Source organism: Papaver somniferum, chromosome 3 (assembly GCF_003573695.1).
Source record: "Papaver somniferum cultivar HN1 chromosome 3, ASM357369v1, whole genome shotgun sequence".
In the NCBI taxonomy this organism is placed as follows: Eukaryota; Viridiplantae; Streptophyta; class Magnoliopsida; order Ranunculales; family Papaveraceae; genus Papaver; species Papaver somniferum.
In genome coordinates this window covers 84,507,579-84,521,748 of record NC_039360.1, presented here as the reverse complement: position 1 = coordinate 84,521,748, position 14,170 = coordinate 84,507,579, and the positions used below count along the sequence as shown (strand labels likewise).

Sequence of the window (14,170 nt, the reverse complement as noted above, 5' to 3'; positions counted from 1 at the left end):
AAATTTTATTTAGTTATGGGTTTGACAATATATAAAAAGGTATGAATGTCTTTTAATAACTCCGGGCCTAGATTTAAACTTCTTTTAATTAAGGGCCTCATATTACGGGCTATCCATGGGTTGGGCCTGAGCCTCAGTTTTCCTTTTTATAAACAAAAGAAGGATGTGAAATTTAATCCACGTGTATAACCTGCACTGGTACCTCGTAGGGTAACTGGGAAGAACCTCTCCATACTGTAGTTTCTTTGTTTCTTTTTGGCTTCTTGTGTCCATGCTTGTTTCTTATTGGAGTATAAGGGTTTTTGTCTGAAGAAGGGTTTTGGTCTGAAGACCGCGGTGTATCTAGTCTCCTCTAGGGTTTTTCTAAGAGTGTTTTTGAGTCCTAATTTAAGTTTTTAGTTATTTATTCAAAATGCCGTCAGCTCAAAAGAACAAGTCTCATAAATCGAGCAAATCATCTCGTAATAGCCTTCGTAAAAAGTCTGGAATTGGTTGGTTCACCTCTATCTCCTCAGTAGTATGATCTTCTCTTTTTTTTTTCTCCCTTTGTTTTAACATTTCACATATTGGGATTCCAGATATTAAAGGGAACAGAATCGGGAAATCAGATCACCATGTCGGAAAAGGGTCTAAAGCTGCTCGATTTCATCACACCAAGATGGTAAATAAACAATTATGATTGTGTTCCAATTGTTTAATTTTAATTTTACTATTTTTTTGTCTTAATTCCCATTGTTTATTATTATCCTCAACTAATTAAAATAAAAAAAATTGCAATTCAATGGGTTCGATGTCGGAAAAGAGCTTCCCTATTGGAAGAGAAACGGGCTTCCATCGGTTCAGGAACTTCCCCTCTAGTTATTGTGAGTTTAATATATCATCATTATACATTTGTTACTGGTTCACGTTTAGGGTGATTCATAGATGGACAATTCCTCATGCGGCTGGTGGTATACAAACAGGTTCTTTTTGGACTTACTGCATCTGTAAATGTTAGAGGACTCAAAGAACAACTCATAAGATTACTATCTCCGGGAGACGCAAACAAAACTACTGTTGCTTCTCCACACTACAAAATCAGAGCAACTGTAAGCTAGCTATCTTTTTACTTCTGTCTCTCACTACTATTTCTAGTTTGCTTATGTGTGGGCGAGTGTTATTATCATATGCTATGCCTACTTGGTCAGTTGAAATTTTACCATGATCTATTCTTAACTAAGTCTGATGATATCTAAAAAGAGTGGGAAGTCAAGTTTCTTACTCATCTCATAAGCTTTATTCAGCAATCACTGTTGAAAAAAACTGTATCTAACTTTGGTGAAATGTGATCGACCTTGTCTGGTAATATCTCTGTAGCCTTGCAACTCTTACTGGAGCTTATAAATTACCCTTCTCATCTTATGCTATCCTGTAGCTTGTGACTTCGGCATAGTTGACAGAAGTTTCTGTAAGAGAGATAATTAAGGGGAAAAAAACTACTAAAGCAAATCGTGCCACTGGAGAGATGTTTTGGAGAATGTTTTTCAGTTTTACTTTTTGTATAGAACCCCACAAATAGCAAGTATCGTTAGTTCCTTCTGAGGGAAGTGTGGGAACAAGATGTATCCAGGGTACCGTTCCCTCAATCATATTTTTTTCATTTTTGTAGAAACAAGTATGCCTAGTTATGTATAACTTCTCAATTTCCCCGTATTACTGTATTCTCTATTTGTTTCTTTCAAAGGGGTTTTTACTAATATTAGCTGCTTAATATATTCCCTGTCACGGTTATCTACATTATTTCTGAAATTGTTCGTCTTGCAAAAGGTCTTGGAAGCACCCCATGGCGATTTATCAACTTGCATGGAACTCGCCAAGGTATTTGATCAGTGAGAAACGGCTTCAAAGTTCATAGAGTATTTAGTACATAGATGGATGACCTCTACCTGCATTTTATGTATTGGTCATAACGTTATGATCTTTGGTATCAGGTTGCAGATTTGATTGCTTTTGTAGCGTCAGCCCGCTCGTCGTCCAAAGAAGTCGATACTTGCTCTTATATTGATTCATTCGGAAGCCAATGCCTATCTGTCTTTAAAGCGCTTGGTTTGCCAAGCACCGCTGTTTTAATTCGTGTAAGTATTTTTGCCAGCTGCTTACAGGTTTCCAATTTGAAGGACTTGTATATTTGAAAACTGAAACTTTTTTTTTTTAGGATCTATCTCTAGATCTCAAGAAAAGAAATGATATGAAGAAGACATGCATGTCCAGCCTCACATCTGAGTTTCCCGATTCTAAGTTCTATCCAGCAGATACAACAGAGGAGCTGCATAAGGTTGTACCATGTGTAACTGTGATGATTGTTATCGGATTTGATTGTGCTGTCGATAAATAAATCTTCATTCAGTTAAACTTTGTTTTTTTGTGCAATATTTTATTTTCTCTATCATTTGGCTGTAGTTCATGTGGCTCCTTAAGGAGCACCGGCTCACTGTACCTATTTGGCGAAGTCAACGCCCTTACCTTATTGCTCACGAGGTATGCGTAATCTCTTAAAAATTTCTTAACTTTTCGTTTTTGGTTTTTGCTTGTCGTCCATTTACAAAGGGTGTGGACCCTTCTTATTCCAGTTCTTTGTTTAAGTTCACAAATAGATAAAACATATCTAGTCTTCAGGAGATCTCATTTTAGTTATTCAATATGTGAGTATCTCGTCATGATCCACACCATCTTAAATCTCAACGTCAATGGCTCTTTTCATCTACAGTATTTGCTTTTGGCATTCTTATGTAAGTTTCCCATTGTGGTATTAGATTAGTGTTTGTCTTTCATTGAAAGACGATACTTAAGTTTGCTACTCTAATTTGTCAACATGTCATATGGAGAGGCTACAGACATTGTTATTGGGATGGCGATGCATTCTTAGTTGTGTGCCACTTTGTAGTGGCTGTTTCACATGTGTGATTAATTGATTGAGAGTACATCTTTGAAGGGTCTAAAGTTTTGGGCTTTGAAAATGCCACTTACATAGGGGTTGATATTCTATACACACATTCAGGCTGTGAATTGTTCGATTTCGCTTGGCCCCACTTTTGGTGAACGGGCTCTCTTTGCATTACATAGTTTCAGTTAGTTTTCTCTTTACAGTTCCGTCAACACTGACTCAAGATAGTACTAAAGATTTCAGAAGTAAACAAGTCGAACTTTTGCAAATCTTTAACATAGTTGTGTCTATGCGCCTCGTCATGGGTATCATCTCAGGCTTCTGTAGTCATAACTAATCACTCCCTGCTCCTTCATTTGTACATTACCACACTAAAGAGATCCAGATAAAAATGTGAGCTACATGTTCATTGTTATCTGCTGGATTTGGCGAGAGCATCCTGCTGATCCTGTTTACTTGATTCATTATGCGGTCTCACCCTATTCTGTTAAGCATTTTATGCTTGCTTACAAAAAGGAATTGTTGTTCCACATTCATGTAATGCCCTCATCTCTTATCTAAAATGCTTTGCATGTACAACCCAACTGCTTTAAGCTATTAATAGCAGGTTAAATTAATAACAAATTCCCAAGTGAACATGTCTCCTGTATTTACCTCAGATCAAAGTGTCTTAATTACAGAGTGTTCTCCTTGTGAGTTTTGTGTAATTTTCTAATCTTTGTACTATAGCGTGTCCTTATGTATGCTTTTTCATCTATTCTTTTCTCATATCATGCAATTGCTTGAAATTACGGGCTGCTGGTTATGTTGATTAGTAGTTCTTGATTAAACAATTTTAATAAATTGGAAAATTGTTGATATCGGATCTTTTTGTATTTCAGGCTGCTCTTGGCTTTGCTTCTTTACAGTGTGTTCAATTATCCTTCTGTAGGTTGATTTGATAGTCAATGATGGAAGTCCTGGACTCTGTACCCTTCTCCTCTCTGGGTATTTGCGAGCACATGACCTTTCAGTGAACCAATTGGTAACTTCTTGCTTCCTTTGAATTTGATAAAAGGATAGATGTTTGTGTGCTTATCCATTATCTTTTGAGTTAGGTTCATGTGTCAGGTTCAGGTGACTTCCAGATGTCAAAGATAGATGTTCTCCAGGATCCCAATCCTTTGAAATCAGGGACAGGTCAGGATTTGATGGACTCAGATGAGCACCATGGTACACAGGTATTTAAATCTACTGGAGGTTAAAGTTTTAGATGTCTTTTCTTAACTGTTCTCTTGAATTGACTAAATCTTGCTTGATCAAGCAAAAAAATAGAAGGTTAAATCTTACTTCAATTAATATCTCATGATAGAAAAGGGGTGGCTCCTAGTCTTTTTATTGTCTTATTAAACAATTTTTCTTTGTTTGGAGATGTTTTAGTTGGATAATTTATAGCATTGTATAATATCCCAAGTATCCATGATTTAGCGTTCCTTTTCCATCCCTTTGTAAGATATGCAGTTTCTATTTTGGATGGATGACATCTCTCTTTATATGCAGATCATTCACTCTTTATTTCCTGATCTGTCAAAGCAGCAGTCTTTAGTCATCGAAAATGATCCTAAACCTGATCCAGGGGAACATGTAATCTTACAAATTTTCGTGCTCTTGCACTCTGGATACTTGCTCCCAGGTAAGTCCACTAACTACATGGTATTTGATATCAGACTTGGCCGACAGAGATGGAAATGACTAAAGCAGATGAGTATCAGAGACGAAGCATGATTAATACCTATAAGAACCAGGTTCTTGATTTGTTTGAATACATGCTGCACATCCAATTTATGCTTTCAATGCTTTCTGCTGTAGATGTGATTTTCTGAAAACATGTGTATCATTTGGCTGAAGCAGGCTACTGAATTTTTTGAGGGTAAAGATAACCAAGACTCAGGGAGTGATTGCTTCCACGTTGAAGACCAAGAGGATTATTCAGATGAAGATGTTGATGCTGATACTGTGATGGAGGTGAGTGATTTATGTAGCAGTACTATTAAGGTTTTATCAAAATCCTTTGCAGTTCCTCTTGTTTTCATTTTGTCCTTTTCGCTGCTCGTTGCTACAACTCCTATAGGCTAAAATACTTTCTCTATCTGGTTATGTAGAGAAATCAGGGTACGTGATTTTATTTGGAAGAACAGTTATGATGAATCCATTAAATAGTGATGCTGTCATTTTTTTCAACTGAAAGTCACACTTAGTCAGTAACATAATATATGTTTGTTATGCATTTCTGTATATATTTTGTTTAATTATGTTGGCTCTTCATATCTTGACTAGCGTAGTTGTATCATATATGTGTATGCTCCATATTATGATTGGGGGTATGTTGTTTGGGGAGAGGTGGTGGGATATTATCTCCCGCCAAATGATACCTCCTTACTGTTCAAAGCCCTAAATGGATAGCGCCAATACTTGGTGCATTTATCTCCCATATTTCTTGATTGGCAGGCCAAGCCCAGCCAGCTAACACCTTAGTCTGAGCGTATCTTAGCTCCACAAATCATTAAGGGGTAGTATTGAGCTCTTGGTCAGAGTTGCCAAGGAAAAACAGCTGTTTAGCTTGGTGGAGTCTCAGATGTCCGCTTCTTTTTTCTGCGCTAATGAGGTTGTTTATCTAGCTTTATTAAAGTATTCTAATGCCTTCAAATTCATCAGGAGGATGAGGACATCACGAAGGAAATGATTCGAGATGAGATTCGGAAGATACATGATGCACAGGCAGAAGATGAAGGTACACCTTTTTTCGTTTCTGGCATTGAAATCTTACTGGTTCTTTTTTCCACACCTATATTATTCTGTTCCAATATGCAAGAACCACTCTCTTTAGCAACATCGATTATCATTGGAAAAGTTTGCGGTTATACAATTGACATTCGAGCCCTGTTAAATCTATAATGAGATCAGAACCACGGTGTAGGACGACCATCTGAACAAGTCTCCTTAGTTTGATCAGTTCAAACAGCTCTAATAGCTTAGGTTTCTATTTTCTGGTTGGTGTTTAATTAGGACTTCGAGTTCTAGTTTACTTTCTGTGTGAGATTATTTCCTTTTCCTAGTCCTTTTCGGAAATAAATTTTCCTTCTGAGTTTCTAAGTTCCATTAGTTTTGAATCTGTGATTGCCTTTTCATGGCCAAATTGTTTTAGATACTCTTTATATAAAAACGTACAAGCAAGCCTTGGAGTCTGTTTGTGAAGATTTCTGGAAGGTTCAGCTCTTCTTTCCATGTGCAGAACTGCCACCTATTTAAGAACCTTTCAGTCTCTTGTTAGCATGTTTAATTGTATCTCTTCTTCCTTCTGCTCTGTAATTCTAACTCACTCAATTTAAGTAGAAATATTTGCCTCTGTTAAAACAAAGCTCACCGGGACAAGGCAAGCACCAGACATGAACTCAACATGGTTGCATTAGATACATAGATAACTAACATAAAGTCGCTGCACTGCGCTCATAGACTTTAGGTTGATCACACATAGATTACTAGCATATGTAATCAGAAGCTGGCTTAACTGTCATGTTTACTTCTTGTCGTCGCAGAATACCCAGATGAAGTGGATACCCCTTTAGATGTTTTGGCTCGAGTGCGTTTTGGCAAGTACCAAGGTCTCAAATCTTTTCGAACTTCTGTGTGGAAAGACAAGGTCAGAATCTTTTTGGCCTAAGGTTATCTTTCTCTTGCAGGAATTAATTTTTGAACTTCAGTTATATGATTTTTAGTTTTTTATGAATGACAGAATCCTCCGCCTCGTGAATATGCTAGAATCTTTTCATTCCATAACTACAAGGCAACACAGAAATGTGTGCTTGAAAATGCCAGGGACATCGGGCAACGTACTTTGGATGAGTGCATTCCTGTTGGGTCTTACGCAAGGATTCATGTTAAGGACGTATCAGTTAGTGTTGCTTTAAGACTCTGTTCTTTGGTGAAGTCAAAGCCTGTGGTTGCCAGCGGGCTTTTGGAGCACGAGTCCAAGATGTCCGTTCTCCATTATAGGTAAAATTTTTATTCGAATGCTATTTTATCAAAACCTCTCTCCCTCTAGGTGTGTTTTCACTGTTAATAGCTCTGCTCAGCATGCCGAAGAAATGTTAGCCTCTCTTCAGTTTTGAAGATTGAATAACACATGCTTTCTCATTGGCCCCTAAAAGAAACAATCAAGTCTTCATCCTGTGCATTAACTGTGTTCTTGTTCAGTTTATTTCATATCTTTATAAGGTTTGTTGAATATGCTAATTCATAAGAGATTTTTTTTTTTAATGCAGCATAAAGAAACACAAGTCGTACCAATTTCCTGTAAAACGAAAGGAATCTCTTATTTTTCATGTTGGATTTAGGCAATTTGTTGCTAGGTAATTTCTTGACAGTTGAAGCATTCTTATTGTTCGTTATATATTGTTTGTTATTGTAATTGCAAGAATGTTGAAACAATGAGTTATGCAGGCCGATATTTTCTTTAGATAGCATAAACTCGCATCAGCACAAAATGGAAAAGTTTTTGCACGAAGGACGGTTTTCAATTGCTTCTGTATATGCACCAATTTCTTTTCCTCCTTCACCCTTAAAAGCCTTAAAGAGGGGGCGGGATGGAGAAGTTGGCTTCCCTTCTGTTGCTGCTATAGGGTCACTAAAGAGTATCGATCCAGAGAGGATTATACTTAAGAAAATCACATTTACTGGGTGAGTTCTAGTATTCAAAATATTCCCGACTGCTTGTAGTAACTTTTATTTGGAAAGTCAAGAATTTGAACTTATATCACCTGTAGTAATTCAATTAATTCTATATGATTTTCATTGTAGTTACCCTCGAAGGGTGTCTAAGCTAAAAGCTACAGTGCGCTATATGTTTCACGATCCCATAGATGTGTATGTGAAGTTTACCATATGATGTTTTGTATATTGTTTGTTAATTCTTACTCAAAGTTTTGTAAAGATGTGTATGGATGTTGATTCTTTCAATGTGGATGGTGAGTAGCGCTGCGAAATCTGGACAAAGAACGGTGTTCGTGGTAACATTAAAGAATCTGTTGGTACACATGGTAATTACCCAATTTCTTTTTAACAGTTAACGGTTTTGTTGTGAGATATTTAAGGCTTACAATAATCTGTTTTTTGCTGTGTTTTTTTTCCAGGAACGATGAAGTGTACTTTCAATCGCAGTATTCAGCAACACGACACTGTCTGCATGAGTTTATTTAAACGTGTATACCCCAAGTGGCCTGAGCAAAGATTTCCAATTCTTCTCGATGCTTGAGTGAGATGAAGGTTTCCTGATTCATGGGCAATGCCAACTAGGCTTTCGTTTAACTTATAATACCAACTCTAACTCTAGGCTAGGGATGTGTTTTATTTTTATCTTTTTGGGGAGATTTGTGCTTATTTGTGGGGCTTTTGTCAATGCTTTTCTCCCACATCTCTAGCTCTCTTAAGGCCTACCTGACGGGCTTGTATTTCTGCTTTTACCTATATTAGGAGAAATGATTTTTGCTTAAACAAGAAAGGGATGCCCTCTACTGCCAGCACTAAATTATGATCACCAATCTTGGCTTCCAATTGAATTTGGCTGTGGTTAGCTCTAATCTACAGAATTACAGTCATATTAAATGCATATATTCATGCAAGTCGTATTATGTAGCATAGCTTCGTACTATTTTTATGATGTATGATTTATACGATTTATATTAAATAGTCGCCTTGTCCCTCACCTCAAGTGTTTAGCCTCCCGGCTACCTCTCGCAAAAAGAACTTTTGCTCCCCCCTAGTGTTGTAGGTCGTATCTCCAAGAAATCAAATGTCTTCTCTACATGTCAAAAAGTAAAAAAAAAAACAAAATAAACTAAGCTGTCCTAAGAATTTTCGCCCAAAATCGGCTACTTTTTCGATGACATGATCTATTAATTCTGTCTTTTTTATATAGAAAAAGCTTAGGCCGATAAGGCACTTAAGACCCAAACATAGTTTTGGTGCTGGCATTGGTAGCATAAATGCCACTTAACCTGCCAGCATTGTTTTTACAAAAAAGAGCTAAATTGGATGCATCCCTGTTTTGTTGTCTTTGGATGATGTTAAGATTCAATAAAACAAAAGATATTGGTTGAATACCCAAACTTGGACTATTTCCTTCTTCTTCTTCATCAGGACAGTTTCTTTTTTCGTGGTAGCTAATGTGAAATCTTCCTGTAACCGCTTCATGATAGAGTAATTTGAAACGAACTAGAATCTCCATTACCTCGGCAGATACTGTAACGTTTGTGTGCTGCAATCCTTTGGCCCATTGGAAGGATAGGTCTGCCCCTTCTGTTGCTCCCTCTGCTCCATAGTATCCTGGATGTCCTCTGGTTCCAATGATGCTTCCTGCAAAATCTGCCATTATCAGAGCAGTGTAGTATATAATAAGGTTGCAGAGTCTTGTAGTGTGCATATGTTGATATTATTTCCAAACTCCGTTGTAGTATTCAGAGTATAGGAAGTAATATTATATTGAGATGTTATATCAGTTTCCTCAGGCAAGAGAGGAAAACTGTTCACAATATTCCCATGCATATGATGAATTCTATTATGATTGCACAAGTGCTGCTTAATACGGAGAGAAGTTATTCCCGCATTAGGCTGAATTTGTTGGAAAATGAGATCACATCTCGCTTTCCAGATATACCAACATGTAGTTTCATAGATGTTGCAGTTTAAACTAGTAGTTCCAGGTTGAAACCAGGAATTCAACCAGTCAATGAAGATGGTATTCCATGAGCACATTTCCAGAGAAAAATTCTGATAACTGGTGCCACTTCCATGTTCCAGATAGCTGTCCAGTTCCCTGTAATTGTGTCATTTCTGTAGAGGTTTTCAATTTTTGCGTTGTATAATTCCTTGGCAGAGAAAACACCTTTATCATTGAGATCCCATATTATTCTATCTTCTTCATTTGGGTGAGTCTGCAAATTGACAATCACTGCAGCCTTGTCATTGCTAAAATAGGTAAGTATTAGAGCTGCATCCCAAGTTTCATCTGGTAGAAGTAAGGACTCTAGCATTTCAATATGATGTGGGCAATTGTATGGTTTTGGATGTTTCAGAGAGGAGTTAGGAATCCAAATGTCTTCCCATATCTTTATCCTTTTCCCATTTCCAATTCTCCAGAGGCAGTGATTTTGTATGTTGTTGATGCCTTCTAGGATTCCTTTCCATACCCATGAATCTCCATCCTTAGCTTTTGTATCCATGTTGAGTACATTCCTGCCTAAGAGATATTTGGCATCCATGAGCTTAAACCATATAGAATCTTTGTCCTGCTCAAGCCTCCATCCAATTTTTGTTATCATAGAGATGTTGAAGAGTTCCATATTCATGAATCCTAGTCCCCCCAGGTCTTTGGGTTTACACACTGCAGTCCAAGCTTTAGGGTAGTAGCCAGAAGGATTTTCTATATTTTTTCCCAAGAAAAAATCTCTTTGAAGGTTGTTGATGTCTTCGCAGGTTTTCTTAGGCACCTTGAAACAGTTCATCTGATATATGCATGCTGAAGAAGTGACAGACTTGATGAGAACTTCTCTTCCAGCAGGGTTTGGAGGAGTATTTTTCCAGCTAGTAAGTCTCAACTTCAGCTTTTCCACTCCAGGATTGAAAGAATTAATTTTGCTTCTGTGGGTGAAGAGGGGTGAGCCTAGATATTTATCATCCAGTTGAAGTATTTGAACTCCCATGGAACTGCTGATTTGAGGGATGAGGTCTGGATTGGTGTTATTGCTGAAAAAGACTCCAGACTTGTTGGAATTGATTAACTGTCCAGAGGTGCTACCAAAGATTTGGAGAATCTTCATTATGTTTTGAGCTTCCATCAAATTGGCTTTGCAGAAAATTATATAATCATCAACAAAAAGGAGATGGCTGACAGATGGTGCAGCTTTGCATATCTTAATACCAGTGAGGATGCCTAGCTCCTCAGCATGAAGAAGGGTTCTTGACAGAGCTTCCATGCAGAATATAAACAAATAAGGAGATAGAGGGTCTCCTTGTCTTATCCCTCTGGAAGGTTTGAAGAATTTATCAGGAGAGCCGTTAATGAGAACAACAGAGGTGGAGGTTGAGATACACTGCAAGGTTTTTTGGATCCCTAATAAACTTCAATTGGTCTTATAATGTTTGGTATATATGGAATTATGTGAGTTGGGATTCTATTCACTAGGAGCCAGATCATAACTTTAGAGAAGAGTTCTTCATCAATGAGCTCAGGACCTTTAGCAGGGACTCCCACTAGAACCATCAGCTTGTCAAAAACCCCTCTAGTTCCTCCATTCCTCAAAGTTGAGTAATCTTCTTCATGAGTAGTTCTGATAATGTAAAAATTTCTTCTTCTGTTCCAAACTTCAACCTCAATTATGATGATCATTTCCCAGTTTGCGTTGATGAAGTTACTAACTTTGGATGTTTGGAAGCAGATATTACTGCAAAGTTTACCAATGAAACATCCTTTCCAATCTTGAACTTGCTTGGTTTTGATATTCTCAGAATTGATGAAAACTTTTGGAAACAAATCCTCAGGAATGGTTAAGGTTGTGTTCATTTTCTTTACCAAATTCTCAATGGATGGCGGATTAGAATTGGAGGAGGAGGCCATTAAACTGAGTTTATGATACCAGAGAAGGAAAGAGGTGTGAAGGTTATGTTCACTTGGGGTAGTATAGTTAAGAAACAAGACAATGAGGGTGATGTTGATGTGACTAACTTTAATTTGAAATTTTTTCACGGGATGACATTGATCCTTGTTGTGACTGAAGCGGATAACCATTACAGTGGAAATACTGTAATAGTTGTACTTGTGGTTGATGCGGTCATCTAATGACTTGTTGACTTGGTCGGCCCTGGCTAAAGGCATTTTGGATCGCAACCTGTCAAATATAACACCACTGGGAACTAGAGCGTTAGGGAGATCTAAATTTAAGTGAGGTTCAAGAGTTTTTACCCGTTTGTTGTGGTTGATGGTTGCCACGATGTGTGATGATTGCAATCCTACCTCGTTACTGCTTCCCCTTACCGTGCCAAAATTTGAGATATTGTGTGACTGCCACCAAAAGTTTATGGGTTCGCCCAAAATACAAGAATTAGTAGCACAGATAGAATACGACTCAGCTTGCGTCTGAGACGGTATGTGGGGAGTAAGCAGCTGAATCAGAGATGTATGTAACACCTTTCTAAGATGAAATGGGTCCCCAAGTGGGTCGATTCTCCAGAGAGTAGACCATTTAAATGTATCTAAGGTCCGACCCGATGTTGTGGTAGCTTTGTAACTTCCAAGTGTTTGATGCCGTTTCGCATGAGCCAATAACATGTAGTTACTTTTACTAGACCATTGTAAATAGCCAGTAGGATTGCCACTTTGTAAAATCAAGTAATACCAATCTCTAGGACAAAAAATAGTAATACCACGCACAAGAGGAGTTTAACGGTTGTGATGAGAAGACTGTTGCTCTTCCCAGCCAGAATAAAAGCAAAATAGTGAGCAGTTCTTTTAGTTTCTCAGTCAGTTTTTCCCAATCAGAACCAATCAAGAATATAGTCTTTTAATGTTGAGAAAATTTCAAACTATGTATTAAGAAGTGGATTCCAATGAGATGAAGATCGATCAAAAATCTCCTGAAGGTATTCAAGAAGAAAAGATGTTAATTATATGTGTTTTATAAGTAGAATTGCAAAAGTATGCTTTGTTATTTACTAATAAGAACCTGATGTAAGGTAGTGGTATTGGTGGGAGCAGAACTTCTCCAGAAGGAGGTGGTGGCAAGGTGAAGAGAAGCGTGCATCGTGGTGGTAGTGGTATTGGTATTGGTGATGAAGATACAGGTGGTGGGTCTGGAAATGGTGAGAATAAGAGGGCGAAAACTGGAGATGGAGATCAAAATCAGCAAAGAGGACCTTCTCATCCTGCTAGAGATTGGCATTGGGGAGTTAAAGATGGATGGGTGTTGTATGCACTGCATCCCCGTCGAGGCCGCTTCATTATCAATGAGGGAGTGGTTCTGGTAGGAGATCAACGTATTGTTTGTGGGGGTGCACGTTAGGGGTTTTTGCAGCACCAGTTCCTGAAGATGTCAAATCCCAAATTCATGAGAATGATTCCATCCCTCTCCTTGTTGATGCAGTTATCTTCCCGAATTTGTTTATGCTGGCGCCTGAGATAAGGCAGATGGCTACAGATGTTGCTGTGATAGCTAATGCAGGTCTAGGAGAGGTGACTCCGCCTGAAGATGTACCAGCAGATGAGCCTTTGCCTATGCCAGTACCAAAATCTACTGCACCAGTACCAGAATCCGTTGCACTAGTGCCTGCAAAGGGAGCTACAAATGCATCTGAAGATGCAAATACTGTCTAAAAAGGTAGATTTCAAAGCATAGCTCTGAGGGATGTGAGGGTTATGGTGAATGCATAAGACTAAAGTTCTATTTTGGATTAACTTGTGAAACAGGGTACTGTTTAATTTTTTGTTGTTGAAAATAGTTATGGGTTTGAAATCAAATTGTGGTCTCCTGGATTTTATCATGATGATTACGATAATGTTTAAATTATAATTGCTTAAGTAAACAAGGCACTGTTTTCTTAGATTGTTTAGATTAGTAATGCAAATAATCCTGTAGGTAGACCTGTCAAATCTAAATTGTCAGAGATTATAAGTGGTAATAGTATGTAGGCTTTTTAGTTGATAAAAAGTGAGATTAAGGAAAAAATTGGTTCTTAGGGTGAGGATTAAAGATTGAAGGTTACTCAGGTATATTAACACACAAGAGCAATAGAAATAATATAGGATTATCGAGAGAGACATACCAGGACTGAAAAGAGGAGTATCCAAGGGACTCACCCATGTAACCATGTAGCCTAAATTCCTCATATTGAATTGAAGAACTTGTAGAATAAAGCCAATGTAGATAGATTGATACAAGGGGATTGAGCAGGAAACTAAGGGAAAATTATAAGTGTTACAGTTGCTGCTTAAAGTTATCTTCTGAGCACCTGCAAACTTCAAGTTTGACTAGACCAGGAAATCTTTTATTTCTTGCTTTGATCAAAATCAAAGAGGTACGCTTTTAACGAAAGTTAAATTAAACTATATGGGATCGCCCACCTAAGACTCCTTCTGAACCTTTAGAGATATGATGCTTGTTGCAGACATTAGGGGGTTGGGTTTTGTTTTGAGGGGTGTGGGGGGGGGGGGGGGGGGGG

General features: G+C 37.9%; 1 protein-coding gene across 2 annotated transcripts; it reads left to right on the top strand.

Annotated features, from left to right (window-relative positions):
• The first annotated feature begins 312 nt into the window (after positions 1–312).
• LOC113356705 (pre-rRNA-processing protein TSR1 homolog) lies at positions 313–8,567 on the top strand. Of its 2 annotated transcripts, none has more exons than XM_026599917.1 (21): positions 313–491; positions 579–661; positions 786–863; positions 963–1,088; positions 1,807–1,857; positions 1,971–2,114; positions 2,195–2,314; positions 2,440–2,517; positions 3,855–3,947; positions 4,021–4,143; positions 4,463–4,546; positions 4,630–4,707; positions 4,814–4,927; positions 5,618–5,693; positions 6,499–6,602; positions 6,696–6,955; positions 7,225–7,311; positions 7,403–7,639; positions 7,760–7,825; positions 7,935–7,998; positions 8,092–8,567. In XM_026599917.1, the coding sequence occupies exons 1-21, from the start codon at positions 413–415 to the stop codon at positions 8,098–8,100; spliced, it is 2,154 nt and encodes a 717-aa protein (XP_026455702.1). In that variant the 5' UTR covers positions 313–412; the 3' UTR covers positions 8,101–8,567. The 2 variants fall into 2 exon arrangements, with proteins under 2 accessions (XP_026455702.1, XP_026455703.1); XM_026599918.1 differs by having other exon boundaries at positions 440–491; positions 803–863.
• Positions 8,568–14,170: the final 5,603 nt, after the last annotated feature.

Bases quoted from the DNA above. Each gene is read 5' to 3' on its own strand.
- LOC113356705 (XM_026599917.1), top strand. From the start codon at position 413: ATGCCGTCAGCTCAAAAGAACAAGTCTCATAAATCGAGCAAATCATCT. The intron at 4,928-5,617 runs GTGAGTGATTTA...CAAATTCATCAG, and splicing joins ATGCTGATACTGTGATGGAG to GAGGATGAGGACATCACGAA. The intron at 5,694-6,498 runs GTACACCTTTTT...TTGTCGTCGCAG, and splicing joins TGCACAGGCAGAAGATGAAG to AATACCCAGATGAAGTGGAT.